Genomic DNA, 15,073 nt, shown 5'->3' with positions numbered 1-15,073 from the left:
TCGTACTATATATATATATATATATATATATATATATTACATCTTAGTCCCATTAATGGATCGATGAGACTCTCACACTCATGAGTGAATAGGACTATTCAATAGGGAATGTCGACGTTGATGTTGATTTTTCATCTATAAATGGACCAGCAACGTATTCTTTCCCATTCACTTTACCTCGGAAGCATTGATCGATACAGATTCTATCTTGTATGATCATTAAAATCTAATAAAACAAGTTAAGTGTGTCATTAGTCTGATTATTGATCTTTGGAATAGTTTAGAGTATCTTGATCTTTTGTTAGACTAATTGAAACTTTTAAAAGTTTTCTGAAGGTGGTTTTGGCTTTTGTTTAAAAATCCAGAATGGAAGTGCTATGTGGGGTTGTTCTAGAACAGGCACTTACAGAACTGAAAAAGGGCGTTGAGGGGCTGATCAAGAATTATGTCGAATTTGAACCCGTCCTGGAAGATATTGCTTTGACGCTTGAAGCTATAGAATCAATACTACTGATATCGAAATTAGAAGATCAAAACGCATACTTGAATCTCCCGATCCAAGGGAAAGTACAAGAAAAATTACAAAAAGAAATCGAGAATGGCCAAAAGCTAGTCAAGGAGTATTCTGAGGCTCGTCCATCTTTGTTGGGCTCCTTGAAGAAGGCAACAATATACACTACTCGACTTCGTAACTTGGATGTGTCTCTCAGAAGACAGTTGGAGATACTGACGGCGCAAGAAATATTTTTTAATAGTACCGGCCAATTGGTGTATCTTATTGCCGACAAAATGAATATTATACCCGAAGATAGGCATCGGAAGTATCAAAATTGTCAAGTATTAGATCAAATCCAAGTTGAAGATGCATCGCCTCCCATTCAAATGGATACTCCGAAGGAGGATGTTGCTAAGTGTCAGACTTTGCAAGTGTTTGCTCCTAACACTAAACATGTGCCGTTGTTCAGAAAAGATATATCAATATTTACAGGACGTCTCCTTCTTGCAGGAGTTTCACTGGCTGCTACAGCATTTAGTCCATTTATCAATTCGCGATCGCTGGTTGATTCCATTGATGAGGTGATAATCTACAGGCGTATAATAATACCCCTCCTCAAAAGCATCGTATCCAATCTAGAGTCTGCAAGACCAGTGTTCTGTCAAATAGCAGAACTGAATGAGGAATTGGATCTGCCAAAGGAGGAAGTACTAGAAGATGTGACGCAGCAAATCGACGAGGGCAAAGTGCTCTTTAGCAAGTTGTCCAAGGTTCAGGTGTGGAACACCCCCAACATGTTCAAATACGCCAACGAACTTCTTGACTGGGAGAAATCTATTCAGAGGCAATTATACGTACTGAACCTGCTGGGAATAAGAGATGTCAAGGGCTGCTTGGTTTCCTTAAGGAAAACAAACAAGGTGGTCACTGAAGCTGAAATTCCTAACACTAATTTAGAGGAGGGTTTGGAGAAAATTGCAACCATCATGGACTCGCTCGAAAAAATCATAACAAGCAGTTTCTGCAGGGAGGCCAAGGGCATCAAGGAGCAGTTGAAGAGCCATTTTACTTCACATGAATCTCGTATTAAATACATCATATCCACGCTAGACTCTCTTGAACCACTGATCCGAACAATTGCAGAAATAAGCGAGGAAATGAATTTCCCAGGGGAGGGAGTAGTACAAAATATGGAGGAGTGCTTCGAGCTAATTCACAAATTGTGTAAGGCTCGTAAGTGGAATATCGTCAAGAAGCACATTTACTTGAACACGTTGATTGAATGTGAGCAATCCCTTCAGAGACAGCTAGATATACTGGTCGTGCAAGGAATAAGAAATGTGAAGTACTTTGTTTCCATGAGGAAAACAAGCGAGGTGGTCTGCGGAAATGAAACGAGCAGTACTTCCCAAGTAGAGGAGGAGGTGTCGGTACCTTTAGATCTAGAGATTGCTTCTCCACTGAAAATTCCCAACCTGCGCTCTCATTTCCCTCCCCGCGTTGGTCAACCTCAAAACAAGAAGAAGAGAGTGAAGTCACTTGCTCACAAGACTCGTATATTGTCCTCTGATGAACCTGCTCTGCTCCCTCCAGGGCATAATGCGTCCACTCATTCCCAACATAAGCCATCCCCCAAATCAGCTATTGTACCAGTTGACCAGGAACAATATGGGAAAGAGGAATCAAGCCATCTCTACAGGGCTGGCATGCAAGATATTAATCTGGTAATATACTAATAACAGTACGTCTAGTATTTCAAACATTACTAGCTTTCCTAGTTAGCTTAGGAGAAACTTATTTATACTCAAGTGTTCATTTCTGTATGGCTTTCTGCAGGCAATGCAACGGTTCCACGTCATGTCTACTCGCTTGCTGCAGTCCGAGGAGCGTATCGAGGTGCTTGAGACCAACTATAAAAATGCTGAAGAGTCATGGAAGCTGGAGAATTGGAAGCTGTCTGAACTACTCAACTTCGAAAAGGCCCAAGTTGCTTCACTGACCAAAGAGAATGACTCATTAGCTGAGAAAATAGGACTTCTTGAAAAGAACAAAGTGACCGCCAGTCAAGAGGTACAGGAAATACTGACAACTAAGTGGAAGCCTGTCTTCAGGCGACAAATGCAGGAAGCTGAGGAAGAGTGGTTCACACGTGGTTGTGAGGTGGGCTTCAAATCATTTTTGGAAAAGGTTGAGAACAAATTTCCATACCTTGACTTGTCTGACATTAGTCAATTCGAGCCAATTGAATTTGATATGAATGTGATAGTAGATCTTTTGGGTCCTGACGACTATGACAATGAAGCAGACAACGACGGTGATCATGGTACTAACCATAGTGATGAAGAAGACGGGAGTACTAATGAGGAGGTAAAGTTAAATTATGGCCATAGTTGAAAATTTAAATGATCACATGAAAGCTTAATCTCACATTCTGAATTTTTGCTCACTAAAAACTTTAGAGAGGGGGAAAGACTGCAGCAGAGGTACCTGGAGATGCACTCAAGCGCATATACCATTACGCAGTGCGTGACATGAAAAATAGTACAACTATAACTGTTGATATGGAGGAAGAAATCCTAGGTGTTGCCCAGCCTATGTACATCTTGCGAGAAGATGTTATACAATTCAAGAAAATGGAGCCTATATCGGCCACATGCATAAATGTTTACATGAGGTAAATATATTGATGCAGTACGTATTTGCTAATTATTAGTTAATTTACTGTAAAAAAGACACAAAAATTAAGGACTAGCTTCACTATATTATAATGATGGTCACTCCCCCTTATTAGCAAATTATACAAGGAAATGATGAAATTTGATGTGATTCATTTTTGATGTAGGCACCTATCTGATGAACTGAAGAAATCAAACACAGATGGTATCTTTCGCTTTTGTGACGCGTCAAGCATCTCGGTTGGGACACCTGAGGAGAAAGCACAAGTTCTGGCAACCCGATTACAGCAACTGTCAACCAGGCAAATACTTTTGGTACCTTACAACAGTGGGTAAGTAAATCTTTGATTAATTTTGATCCATACCACATTACAAATGAACAAACATTTTACTTGTTACTTACCATGGCTAGGTTCTTGGTCAATATGCAGATCCCACTGGACACTGACCATCATCAATGAAGAGAAGAACATATGCTACTACATGGATCCACTTCATTCAGAAACATATCCAGTAGGGTGGAAATCTGTTGTCAACAAGTAATGAACTAATTAAGCTGCTTGTTTCGCTCCCCTTCTGTGATATGTCTGACACACACACATTATCCTCACGCACAGATACTAAAGATATATAATGAGATTAATAATTCCATATATGTACGTTTCCTTGTTGAAGTGGGATTAAAAAGTACAATGAAAAAAGGGGCGGAGGACACCAGAAAATACCTCAATGGAAAACACTAAAGGTACTTAGGTTATACATGTTACTACTAATCATTGTAAGGATAACAGTTTGCTATACTTATCAGATTATGTATGTGTAGGGTCCTAAACAACCGTCCAATGTGGAGTGTGGATATTATGTGATGAGATACATGAAAGAGATCGTAGAAGATAAAGGCATTTTCTTTTCCAAAAAGGTACGTATAATGTTCAAGTATTTATCTGTAGTTGAGCAAGTATATGTAAATAGTACACTGCCATTGCTTGATCGATATCACACGGTATACTCAAATACTTTTTAGGTCTACAGATTAATCTTTGTTGGGTGAGGGGATTGTCATGTCAAAATGTTTCATTTCCTTGGCCACTAAAATATATTGGGATTTGAATTTCAGCAAGTGCTGGCGGGATTCCATAACGAACAGGTGTCGGTTTGTGGGATTCCATACTTGAACGTTGTTATCAAATGAAACACTGGTTGACATGAATGCTAAACTCATCATCTCTTGTTATGTGAACTAATTGCATTGACGAGACCATTAGCAATTTAGCATACCTTTTAAAAAATAAAATAAAAAATAAAAAAACCTGCATTCGATTAAATTGCTTGAGGTGATGAGGTATTGAAATCTGAATCCGACTTCAGTGATAAGGGGTTGTCACCTTAAGGTGACCATAACCAATGAACATGAGACACATGTCTATTTTAAAAGGTTTGGCTATAATTTAAGGACAAAACAATAGAGTTTTGGGTATTTTACATGTTTGTTTATAATTATTGTTGATATTTGTCTATCTCTCTCATCAGTGTTTGTCATCCATAAATATTCATATTGTCATCCATAAATAATCATAATTGGTTATTTCCTTGAAACCTGAAGCTTTTTTTTTCTTTCCTTGAGATGAGGTCTGAGGATTTTTTTGGGGACTTGTTTCAGTGGGGTCCAAAGAAAAGCTCGAGTGCCTACATGGAGAGAGCAGTTGATGAGGTGTGCTTGGAGTGGGCTTCACTTGTTTATAGAAGTTTGCCAAAGTCAGGCCGCTGAAAATGAAATTTGAAATTTCAACCAAATTATTCTGCAGTGGATAACGTACGTACGTCACCAAATTATTATGTTGCTTCTTCCAAGCTTCTGAATCTGGCTTGATGCTGTTCTGAAAAGTTGGTGCAATATTTGTTCGCGGTGGCGCGTGTCCTTCTCTTGGGCGGATTGGGGTTCGTGTGGTCTAGACTCGCCTGGTTTGAGTCCTTGGTGTCATGTATTTTCATTATTATTGTGTTTAATTATGTTCGTCTACTTGTTGCCTTGGTTTGGTTTTCCGCAATATTATTTTTCTGTTAGAAATATTGGAAATAATTAAATTGCATTATGACAATCTACACATGTTCTTAAATTCTTAAAAACCTTGATGCATGGGAGTCCCTTGACCCTTGTGGATCGAGTAGAAATAATCCCGAACGCAACTGCAAGACTCTCACTGTGGTAGGAGAGGTTGTGCTCTTTCTGCTCCTCCTCAACATCATGCAGGACAGAGTTCGTGTCAGGAACATATCCTTCTTCTTTCATCGTCTTTGAAAGTTCACTCAAAAACTGATCTGTTTCATTGTATCTGGGGTGAGACTGATCTGAGTGATCTCCAACTAAGAAAACATGCATCTCTCTCGTGATCTCAATCCAACTGATCAGATCTGGTCTCTTTGTTACTTCACTCCACATACCAGCGCGCAATTGGTTTCGGTATGAAATTAGCTGACCGTGTTCAATGAATTCACGACTAGATCATGGAATCGATCGATCACCATGTCTATTTGTTGTTTCTCTGGTTAAGTATGGCGCTCATGTTTATCATTGCCGCAGGAGCAAGGTGGTATGTACGTATTTGGTGTAACTGGCAATGGTGTATAGTTAGTCTGCATGTTTGTTTCTAAGGACTGTGAAAGCTGGGCTTAATTTCTAATGGATACCCAGCTTAATCAGGCCCGGCTTTTTCTGTATTAAACCTGTCTCACGTTTGGTGAGAAACACTAGTAGTCTAGTACACAGACACCACAACTGACGCAAAAAACTTTCGCTCTCTTCTCTCTGTGTTCATATGCCGCCTCTCCTAGTCATCGCCACTAACACCTGTTTTGGCCACGCGTCTCACTGGGCTCAAACAACACCGATCCACCACCACCAGCGTCACCAACAACACAAGTATACCACAACCGATGAAGGATTGAAAGCAATTTGGGGATTCATCTTTCACATAACAAACGCGAGATATCGTTCTTGAACGAGATTTTAGCGATCTACCCTTTTCTTTGACCTCCCTTTATTGAGCCCAATTTTTGTTCGAGATCTCCTTGACGACTTTACCAGCGGTGGATCTCATATTTTTGGAAAGCGGCTTTCCATAGATATGAGATCTTGACGATTTTGACTTTTCACAGATCTTCGGTGGTGATCTGCTGTTCCATCTGCTCCATGGAGGTAAATAAATCAAGAATACAAGGAAATATTGAATTTAAATTAGTAGCATTTTATGACATTTTGTTCTTTTTTATCCGAAGTTGTTTTTGATATTTGTAGAGGAATATATAAAAGTGGTGTTGAAAAACATTGTCGCAGCTGAAGCAGTAGTTGCGAACTGGTACAAGCATTTTGTACCAGCTTTCGCAAGCGAAGTGCTGGAGGGAATTTTTCTTTGGGCTACGAAATGTGCAGAAAGATATGAGCGATTTCAAAACTCTATCACTTTTATGATGCTCTTGTTCTTTACATCCCGTAAGATTTTGCTAGGATTGTTAGGACTGGTTTGGGTGGTACTTTCGTTTTTGCTAGGGTTGGTCTGGGCAACATTTTCTATTCTAGTAGGATCAATATGGGCGGCGATTTCTTTCGTAGTGGGGTTGATTTGGTCAGCAGTTCCTTTTATTATAGTTTCTGCTATGATTTTTTATGTTGTAGTTTTCATTTGGAGTGGCCATGCTCAACATGCGATTAAGAGAAAGGAAATTGTATTCTCTGTAATTGCCGCTTGCTTTGGGTTACTGCTACTCTACCGTTCAGCAAGCTTCAGTCTGCTTGGCACAGGTAATGTCAAACTGGAATTCATGAAGTTTATACACCGTTGACATTAATGTATCGATACATTCAAATGACATATACTGCTCCATGCGTCAAGTAGGCATGTCTAAGATATTAATGTACCGTAGACAAATCTAGAACAAATGAACTTTTTACATCGAGTTTTGATTTAGATGTCTTATGTATTTATTGTTTCATGCAGTTTATCTTATCGTCGGTAATATATTTGATGACAAAGGAGAGCATACCCGAAAGGTGCCAATCAAAAACCTTTGGGAAGAGTTTTGATCCTTCCAATCATTACTATTAGAAAGTCAGGCGTGCTTTAGTGTCTTTGGTAAAGCTTTTTTTTCAATTACCTAAAAAAACCAAGGTAACAGAAAATTCTCAAAAAAACTGTGACGTAATAATATTAGAACCCTTGAAGTAGAATGTGACTCCGAGGCTGTTGTTGAACTCATCCTTATTTTTATCTTAGAAGGCCACCCTTTACACAATCTGCACCAAAACTGCAGAACTCGGATCTTTGGTGACTGGAACTGTAGTATTCGTCATATACGTCGTGAGAAAAACAAGGTTGCATATAATCTTGCCAATTTGGGGCATGATGTAGGTCTCCGTATTCATCCTTTGGATTGCCCCCCTCCTTCAGTCTTGAGCCTAATTGAAGCTGATAACCGCTAGGGTTTTCCTCTCTTTCTCAGTACTGATGTATGCTGTAACGTACAAGTTCTTCGATGTGGATGAGCTCAAATAGTGTATGTTGGCTTGAGATCAAGGAACGTATAGAGACTAAAATTTTGACCCCATGAACCAAAACCTTGTATATGTCGAAAGCTGAAGATATAGAAAATCAAAAGCTCTGAAAATTTCCTTGTAAAAAGAGGTGATAACATGCCTCTGTTCAAAATAACTAATAAAGTGAACACTGAATTTCTTTACTCATTTACAAAGAAAAAGATTCTTAACTTCAGTATTCTCTTTCTGTACAGTTGTATTTCAGTCCAGATGTTATTCAACTGTGAACTAGAACTTCTGTTAGTATAGACCTTTTCAGCTCATACGAACAAGTGCAAAGTTCCCAGATGGCATTCTACAAAAATGCTTTCACAATTCAAATCACCAATAATCGAGACATGAACACTTCCCATCCTCAAAACAATGGAATCGATTTGAATCCCGCACTATTATTTTTCTATTATAAATCTTGGAAATAAATTTAAATGCATTATGACAATCTACACATGTTCTCAAATTCTTAAAAACCTTGATTGGAGTCCCTGATGGAGTAGAAATAATGCCGAATGCAACTGCAAGCTTCTCGCTGTGGTAGGAGAGGTTCTGCTCTTTCTGCTCCTCCTCAACATCATGTAGCACAAACTTTGTGTCAGGAACATACCCTTCTTCTTTCATCCTCTTTGAAAGTTCACTCAAGAAGTGATCTATTTCATTGTATCTGGGGTGAGACTGATCTCCAACTATGAAAACATGCATCTCTCTCTTGATCTCAATCCAACTCAGACCTGGTTTCTTTGTTATCCCACTTTCATCCATTTTCTTTCTAACATTTGTTACTTCACTCCACATACCAGCAGTAGCGTAAATGTTGGCCAGAGTAACATAAGTAGCAAGATTCTCGGGTTCTATCACAAACAAAGCCTCTGCAGCTTGCTTTGCCAGCTTCACGTTTCCATGAATTCTGCAACCCCCAATTAAGGAGGCCCACAAGAACTTACTAGGCTTCATAGGCATTTCACTTATAATATCCTCGGCTTCTTCAAACCGGCCAGCTCGGGCTAGCAAATCAACTACACACGCGTAGTGGTCCGCAGTATGTTTTAACCCATGTTTTTCCTTAATAGAGTGGAAATACTCAAGTCCTCTATCTACTAATCAAGCACGAGTACAAGCTGAAAGAACACCAACAAATGTTACGTGATCAGGCCGAGTACCAGACTTAAGTAGTGACTCAAACAACTGAAGAGCTTTGTCAGCTTGACCATTCTGAGCATATCCAACAATGAGGGAAGTCCACGAAACCAAATCTGGACTAGGCATCCCTCTAAACACCATATACGCGTGAGCAGTGTTTCCACATTTTGAATACATATGAACAAGGGCACTTGCTGCAAACGAAAAGAGGTCAAATCCTATCCGTGTCATGTATCCATGTACCTGCTTCCCCAGATTCTCAATAGCATGATCAGCGCAGGCATTCAAAACCCCCGCAAACTTGAACTCATTAGGCCTAATCCCGGTTCTCATCAGCTCCAAAAACAATGCTAGTCCCTCTTCCCTCTTCCCATCCTCAAAGTATCTCCCCATCATCGCAGTCCATGTCACAACATCTCGATTCACCATCTTATCGAACACACGCCTAGCTTCCTCTATACTCCCACATTTCCCATACATATCCGACAACGCACTCCAAACCACCTCATCCAAATCCAACCCAGTCCGCATTATATAACCATGAATCTCCTTCCCCATTCTCAAACTCTGAACAGCTGCAGAAGCAGCAAGAACGCTAGACACAGTGAACTTACTAGACTTCGAACTCTCTTCTTTCTGCATCACCCTATACAACTCCAAAGCCTCATCAGGCCTTTTGTGCCGCACGTACCCGGAAATCATCGCCGTCCAGGAGAAATTATCTCTCTGAGGCATTTCATCAAACAGCTTACTAGCGTCACCAAGCTTCCCCAGTTTCGCATACCCGGAAATCATAGTGTTCCAAGAACACAAATCCCTCTCGGGCATTTCATCAAACACTTTCTGGGCATCCACGAGACTGCCGCATTTAGCGTACAAGTCAATGAAACGGTTGGAAATGAACACGCCGGGGTCGAAGCCGGAGAGTTCTGTGTGGGAATGGACAAGTTTGGCCTGATCAAGAGCACGGTGTTGAAGACAATGGTGTATGAGGGTGGAGTATAGGGAAGACGAGGGTGTGACAATGTGGGTGAGTAACTGAACTGCTTCGGGTAAGCGGTGTTGGTTACAGAGAATGCGTATGGCTTCTTTGAATTTCCTGTCTTTGCATAGACGGGTGATCAGGCCGTGTTTAGTGTTTGATTTGAAGAAAGATTTATTGCTTAATGGAGGGAAGGACTTGGAGATTTTCCCATTCAACAATTTCATTGCTGAGCTGCTTTTAAATTCACAATCAGAAATGAAGGGTTTAGGGTTTTAGACTTTACCAGAAAAACCAAAAAATAAAAAATAAAAAAAATAGTGCGGATGTTTGGATATGGTGGGCCGGATTGGGCTGTGGGGTCCACGCTTTCATAGAAAATTAAAATAATAAAATATTGCGGATGGGCTTTGTTGCGGGCTAGACGGAGACATTACGTGTCTAGGCGGTTGGATGTTGGTGGGCCGAATCGGGGTTGAAGGATCCACCCTTTAAAAGAAAATTAAAATGGTTAATTATTCTCATAAACCCTTTTCATTATTATTTTTTTATCTTCTCGAAAAATTTGCTGTCTTTCAGTTTCCTGGCAAACTGCGTAGTCAATGGCCTCCAACTATATGTTAAAAAAACAAAACAAAAAAAATTGGCCTCTAACTTGGAGCTTTCTGGGTCAGTCAATGCTCAAGTCAATGGATTCGCAGTTGAAACTTCGGAGCTTCCCGTTGAATACGTCCCCCTCTACCAAGCTTTTATTTGCATCACTGGACTTCACCAATTACAAAGTAAGAGAAAAGTTTAAGTCTTTGGGTGAATTGGTCAATGGACTCCCAACTCATGTTCTACTTCATCTCCACCAAGGCTGTTTGCATTTCTGGAAAGAGACACCAATTGCAGAGTAAGAGAGAATTTGTGTTTGCATACTAAACTGTGCTCTGTTGTGATCTTCTTGTTTTGATTAGAATTATGATATGCTGAACTAATAGAAGTTTTTTTTATTTCTGGTCTGGAAGTTTTATGAGTGGCGGGCATTGTTTATCTCAAGCACTTAGTATGGGTATCTAGCCTGATCACCAATATATAGGTAATCTGAGTTTGGATTAGGAATTGCTACATTGATATACTTATATCATTCATTTCCCTCATATTTTTTTTGTTTTCCTGTGTTCATCTCATATTTTGTTGGTTATGCTGTCTAAAAAAGTTTGGATTAACTGAATACTAAGAATTCCGATTTTGGTGATAGGTTGTTGTATAGAATCAAGAATGGACCTTGTTGAAGGGGGTGCTATAGGAGTACCATTTTCTGCGCTTTATGACGTCATTAAGGAAGTGGTGGTCAAGACTAAGATGTTTAAACCTCTCCTCGTGGATCTTCGTTCGACGATAGAAACTTTGAAACCACTGATCGAGGAGATGGAAAAGAGCAATAAGGTGTTGGATCATCCAGAGAATGAACTTAGAGGATTTAAAGTACACATGCAAAAGGGCGCACGGCTGATTCACAATTGCTCTGAGGTTAGGTGGTGGAATATTTGCAAAACTATTAAATACACTAACCAACTTCATGGATTAAAGAGCTCCCTTGGGAGTTTGTATGATATACTGAAAGTGCAAGAAGCAAGGGATGTGAAAAATATAGAGACAGTGATACATCGGATTTTGGACATTTTGGTACACAATAAGAACCCGGTCCATGGTTGGTGTGCAGTACCTGTAGGTGCAACATTTACAGTTGGAATGGAAATGCCTTTGAGGGTATTGAAGACCAAGCTTCTTAAAGATGAGACGGTAACAATGCTTGTGCTCACTGCTGCAGGAGGATGTGGGAAAACCACTTTAGCAATTGAGTTTTGTGAAGATTCCGAAGTCAAAGGTAGAATATCAGTTTCTTTCTGTTCCCCTCAATTTGATGAAGTATACATACTTGCTAATAAACTGTTAATTCTAGTAGTAATTTGAATTTTGACTTCAATTTTATTTGTATAGTGGACCTGCAAACGTTCACATCTTTCACTTATCTAATCTTTTGTGAAACTCTTTTCCCCATTGCTGATATATATAGTTTGTTCTTTCATTTAGTTAATAATTGCTTTAACAGTTATATAGCCATATAGGTTTATGTTTTCTTGTATGTTAAAGGTATCATACTATCATTGCTGAAGTTACCCAATGTATCAGCATTAACATTGACTATAGAACTTCGTATTATGTAATGATCGAGCTGTTGTTTCAACACTGTGTTATTGGATTCAAAGTTTCTGTCCTATATGCAGCTTGTTATTTTGTCTTGATTTTTACTTCAACAGTTGGAGAGTTTTAATTGGTAGCTACTAGCTACATGCATTGATATATTTGATAGGGATCATTATTGTGAACAGGAACCTTGCCAATTTACTGAATTTAGCTTCATGATCAGATTGTGTTTTCTACCTTTTTTAAGATAACTGCATTACTCATTTTTCCACTCTTATCTGATAAGAAAAATAGTAGTTACTGATTGCATATGTTCGGCCTGGAATTAGGTTGAGATATTACTTGTTATAACCTCAGGTCTTTGTCATTAGCTAAGTGTGTAATTGTTTGGATGGTTGTAGACAGATTTCTATGATGGTCTCTTGGTAACAGCTTTCTTATTTGGCAGACAAATTTAAGGACAATATCTTCTTTGTCACCGTCTCAAAGAAGTCCGATGAGCTTGTAGTACGAGAACTATATCTCAGCAAAGGTTCTGAAATACCTACTTTGCCCAACGGACTTGATGTGGGTAAGTGGCTAAAGAGTTTCCTGACGGCAGTAGGAGAGAATCCTGTACTTTTTGTCCTGGATGATGTTTGGTCTGGATCGGTATCCCTTCTTCAGAATTTTGTTGATATCAAATTGCCAAATTCCAAGATTTTGGTGACATCAAGATTTAGATTTCCATTTGGTTATCGACATAGTCTAGATGCGTTGAAGGTTGAAGATGCAACAACTCTTTTCAAACATGCAGCATTCCTGGGAGATAGGAGTGATGACATTCCTGAAGATATTGTGAGAGAGGTGATTTCCTAGTCTCTGTCAAAGCATAACATAGATACTTATATGGATGATATCTTAGTCCCTGTCAAAGCATAACATACTTATATGGTAATTTTAAACTATTTTCTTCATGAAACCATAGAAATGTGTGTTCACAAACTCGAACTATTTGGACTGCATGGTAATTGACATCATTTGGACAATCAATCTGCAGATAGTAAAGCATTACAAAAGTTCTCCACTTGCCATTACAGTGGTTGGACGATCTCTTTGTCAAAAATCGGTAGAGTGTTGGCTGAGTACAGCATCTTCACTAAAAGGTGCTTCTATTCTTGATTCTGAGACTTCTTTGCTACATGGCCTTCAGAGTTGTTTAGATGCCTTAAATGAAGAAGGTGATAGCTTGAGGGAATGCTTCTTAGACCTCGGTTCATTTCCTGAAGACCAAACAATCCCTGCCGCTGCTCTCATTGATATGTGGGCGGAGTTATATCAGCTAAAAGATTTTGAGTCCATTAACAATCTCCACAAGCTCGTTGATCGAAGTCTGGCTAATCTTCGAATTACAAGGTAAGCAAACAACTTTGTTTTTCATATATTATAATCTGCCTCAGGTTTGTATACATTCATGAAGAGATCCTTACCATAATTCTCTATTGCATTATGTATGTGGAAGTAATTTCAAGTAGTTTCTTGTAAGCAAACGAAGTTTTTGATCACAGAAAGGAGAAGATGCAGGCAGATGGGTACTACACTGACCACTTTGTTACTCAGCATGATTTGCTTAGACAGTTGGCTATCTACCAGCCAAAGCTAGACCCGGATTATAAAAGACGGATCATAGACAAATGGGGAGACAATCTACCCAAATGCTACACAGAACAAAAACCCATCAAGGCCCGCCTATTATCTATCTCCTCTGGTTGTCCATCTCTCTCTTTAGCAAGTACTTGCACACAAGCACTTGCTTTTATGTACTCATACATAAGCAGCAATGTGCACAGGACACACAAATAGGGATTCATGCAAATAGATTCTCTTACATTCAATTTCTCCCTCACTCATATCATAAAGCTTATTGTTTGCAGATGGAGTGTTCTCGACAGATTTGCACAACATTGAATTGGCAGCGGTTGAAGTTCTAGTTTTGAATTTTAACACACAGAACTATGCTTTACCAGAATTTGTGGTCAAGATGGACGAACTGAAGGTTTTAATAGTCACAAATAATGGTATCATACCTGCTGAATTGTGTAACATTCAACTGCTGGGTTCTTCAACAAATCTGAAGAAAATCAGATTAGAGCGCATTTCAATTTCTTCCATAACCAAGAATCTAATAGAGTTGAAGAGTGTGACGAAGATATCTCTATTCATGTGCAAGGTTGGTCAAGCTTTCAGCAATTGTTCCCTTCAAATCTCAGCTGCATTGCCATGTTTACAGGAAATGAACATTGACTACTGTAATGATTTGGTGGAGTTGCCTGCCGTGCTTTGTGCTCTGGTTAACCTAAAGATGCTCAGTATCACCAACTCGCATAAGCTATCTGCCTTGCCGGAAGAGATTGGAAATCTGGACAATTTAGAAATATTGAGGCTAAGGTCTTGTACAGACTTGACAATGTTGCCAAACTCAAGTACGAACCTAAAGAAGCTAAAGTTTCTTGACATGGCTGATTGCTTCAGCATTCGGGAATTGCCTGAAGACTTTGGTGGACTGAGCAGTTTAGAAAACATCAACATGAGAATGTGTTCGAGATTGAGAGAACTGCCTCCATCAGTTATGGATCTTGAGAAGTTACAGAAAGTGGTATGTGATGCAGACACAATCAATCTATGGGAACCCTTCTTACCCCATCTCCCAAACCTCCGTATGAAGCTGGTCGATGAAAACGTCAACTTGGATTGGCTACTTAAATAATGTTTGATAAATTTTAATGCGAGTATCTCTGTTTTGTTTTGAATAGTTTTTACTTCCATTTAACCATTTTTCTCCCTTCTATTTTGAGACCTGCATTTTTTTTCAGTCCAGATGTTAATCAACTGTGAACAAGAACTGTTGTTAGTAAGGACCTTTCCAGCTCAAAAGAATAAGTGCAGAGTTCCCAGATGGCATTCTACAAAAATGCTTTAGCAATTCAAATCACCAATAATCGCGACATGAGCACTTCAATTAA

The 15,073-nt window shown here is 39.3% G+C and overlaps 3 protein-coding genes and 1 pseudogene across 4 annotated transcripts; 3 read left to right on the top strand and 1 right to left on the bottom strand.

The window, feature by feature from the left end:
* The first annotated feature begins 2,850 nt into the window (after window positions 1-2,850).
* On the top strand, window positions 2,851-5,268 carry LOC101303909 (sentrin-specific protease 1-like). Its single transcript, XM_004300498.1, has 6 exons — window positions 2,851-3,170; window positions 3,339-3,503; window positions 3,603-3,710; window positions 3,847-3,916; window positions 3,995-4,090; window positions 4,832-5,268. Exons 1-6 carry the CDS (start codon window positions 3,028-3,030, stop codon window positions 4,937-4,939), a joined length of 690 nt encoding a protein of 229 aa, XP_004300546.1. The 5' UTR covers window positions 2,851-3,027; the 3' UTR covers window positions 4,940-5,268.
* Window positions 5,269-6,047: 779 nt separating this feature from the next.
* Window positions 6,048-7,390, top strand: LOC101303616. The gene is made up of 3 exons (XM_004300497.1): window positions 6,048-6,367; window positions 6,506-6,970; window positions 7,167-7,390. The coding sequence occupies exons 2-3, from the start codon at window positions 6,637-6,639 to the stop codon at window positions 7,250-7,252; spliced, it is 420 nt and encodes a 139-aa protein (XP_004300545.1). The 5' UTR covers window positions 6,048-6,367; window positions 6,506-6,636; the 3' UTR covers window positions 7,253-7,390.
* A 693-nt stretch (window positions 7,391-8,083) lies between these two features.
* LOC101298231 lies at window positions 8,084-10,105 on the bottom strand (annotated as a pseudogene). The gene has a single exon (XR_184829.1). The product of XR_184829.1 is annotated as a pentatricopeptide repeat-containing protein At4g37170-like (transcript).
* A 1,036-nt stretch (window positions 10,106-11,141) lies between these two features.
* Window positions 11,142-14,817, top strand: LOC101297940 (probable disease resistance protein At5g66900-like). The gene is made up of 5 exons (XM_004301800.1): window positions 11,142-11,751; window positions 12,520-12,917; window positions 13,111-13,466; window positions 13,619-13,818; window positions 13,985-14,817. Exons 1-5 carry the CDS (start codon window positions 11,142-11,144, stop codon window positions 14,815-14,817), a joined length of 2,397 nt encoding a protein of 798 aa, XP_004301848.1.
* The last annotated feature ends 256 nt before the right edge of the window (window positions 14,818-15,073 follow it).

Source organism: Fragaria vesca, linkage group LG5, assembly GCF_000184155.1.
Source record: "Fragaria vesca subsp. vesca linkage group LG5, FraVesHawaii_1.0, whole genome shotgun sequence".
Classification (NCBI taxonomy): Eukaryota; Viridiplantae; Streptophyta; class Magnoliopsida; order Rosales; family Rosaceae; genus Fragaria; species Fragaria vesca.
The sequence above is the reverse complement of the archived record's forward strand: the minus strand, read 5'-3'. Positions and strand labels throughout refer to the sequence as shown.

Bases quoted from the DNA above. Each gene is read 5' to 3' on its own strand.
- LOC101303909 (XM_004300498.1), top strand. From the start codon at position 3,028: ATGAAAAATAGTACAACTATAACTGTTGATATGGAGGAAGAAATCCTA. The intron at 3,711-3,846 runs GTAATGAACTAA...TCCTTGTTGAAG, and splicing joins TGGAAATCTGTTGTCAACAA to TGGGATTAAAAAGTACAATG. The intron at 3,917-3,994 runs GTACTTAGGTTA...ATGTATGTGTAG, and splicing joins CTCAATGGAAAACACTAAAG to GGTCCTAAACAACCGTCCAA.
- LOC101303616 (XM_004300497.1), top strand. From the start codon at position 6,637: ATGATGCTCTTGTTCTTTACATCCCGTAAGATTTTGCTAGGATTGTTA. The intron at 6,971-7,166 runs GTAATGTCAAAC...TGTTTCATGCAG, and splicing joins CTTCAGTCTGCTTGGCACAG to TTTATCTTATCGTCGGTAAT.
- LOC101297940 (XM_004301800.1), top strand. From the start codon at position 11,142: ATGGACCTTGTTGAAGGGGGTGCTATAGGAGTACCATTTTCTGCGCTT. The intron at 12,918-13,110 runs GTGATTTCCTAG...ATCAATCTGCAG, and splicing joins CTGAAGATATTGTGAGAGAG to ATAGTAAAGCATTACAAAAG. The intron at 13,467-13,618 runs GTAAGCAAACAA...TTTTGATCACAG, and splicing joins GCTAATCTTCGAATTACAAG to AAAGGAGAAGATGCAGGCAG.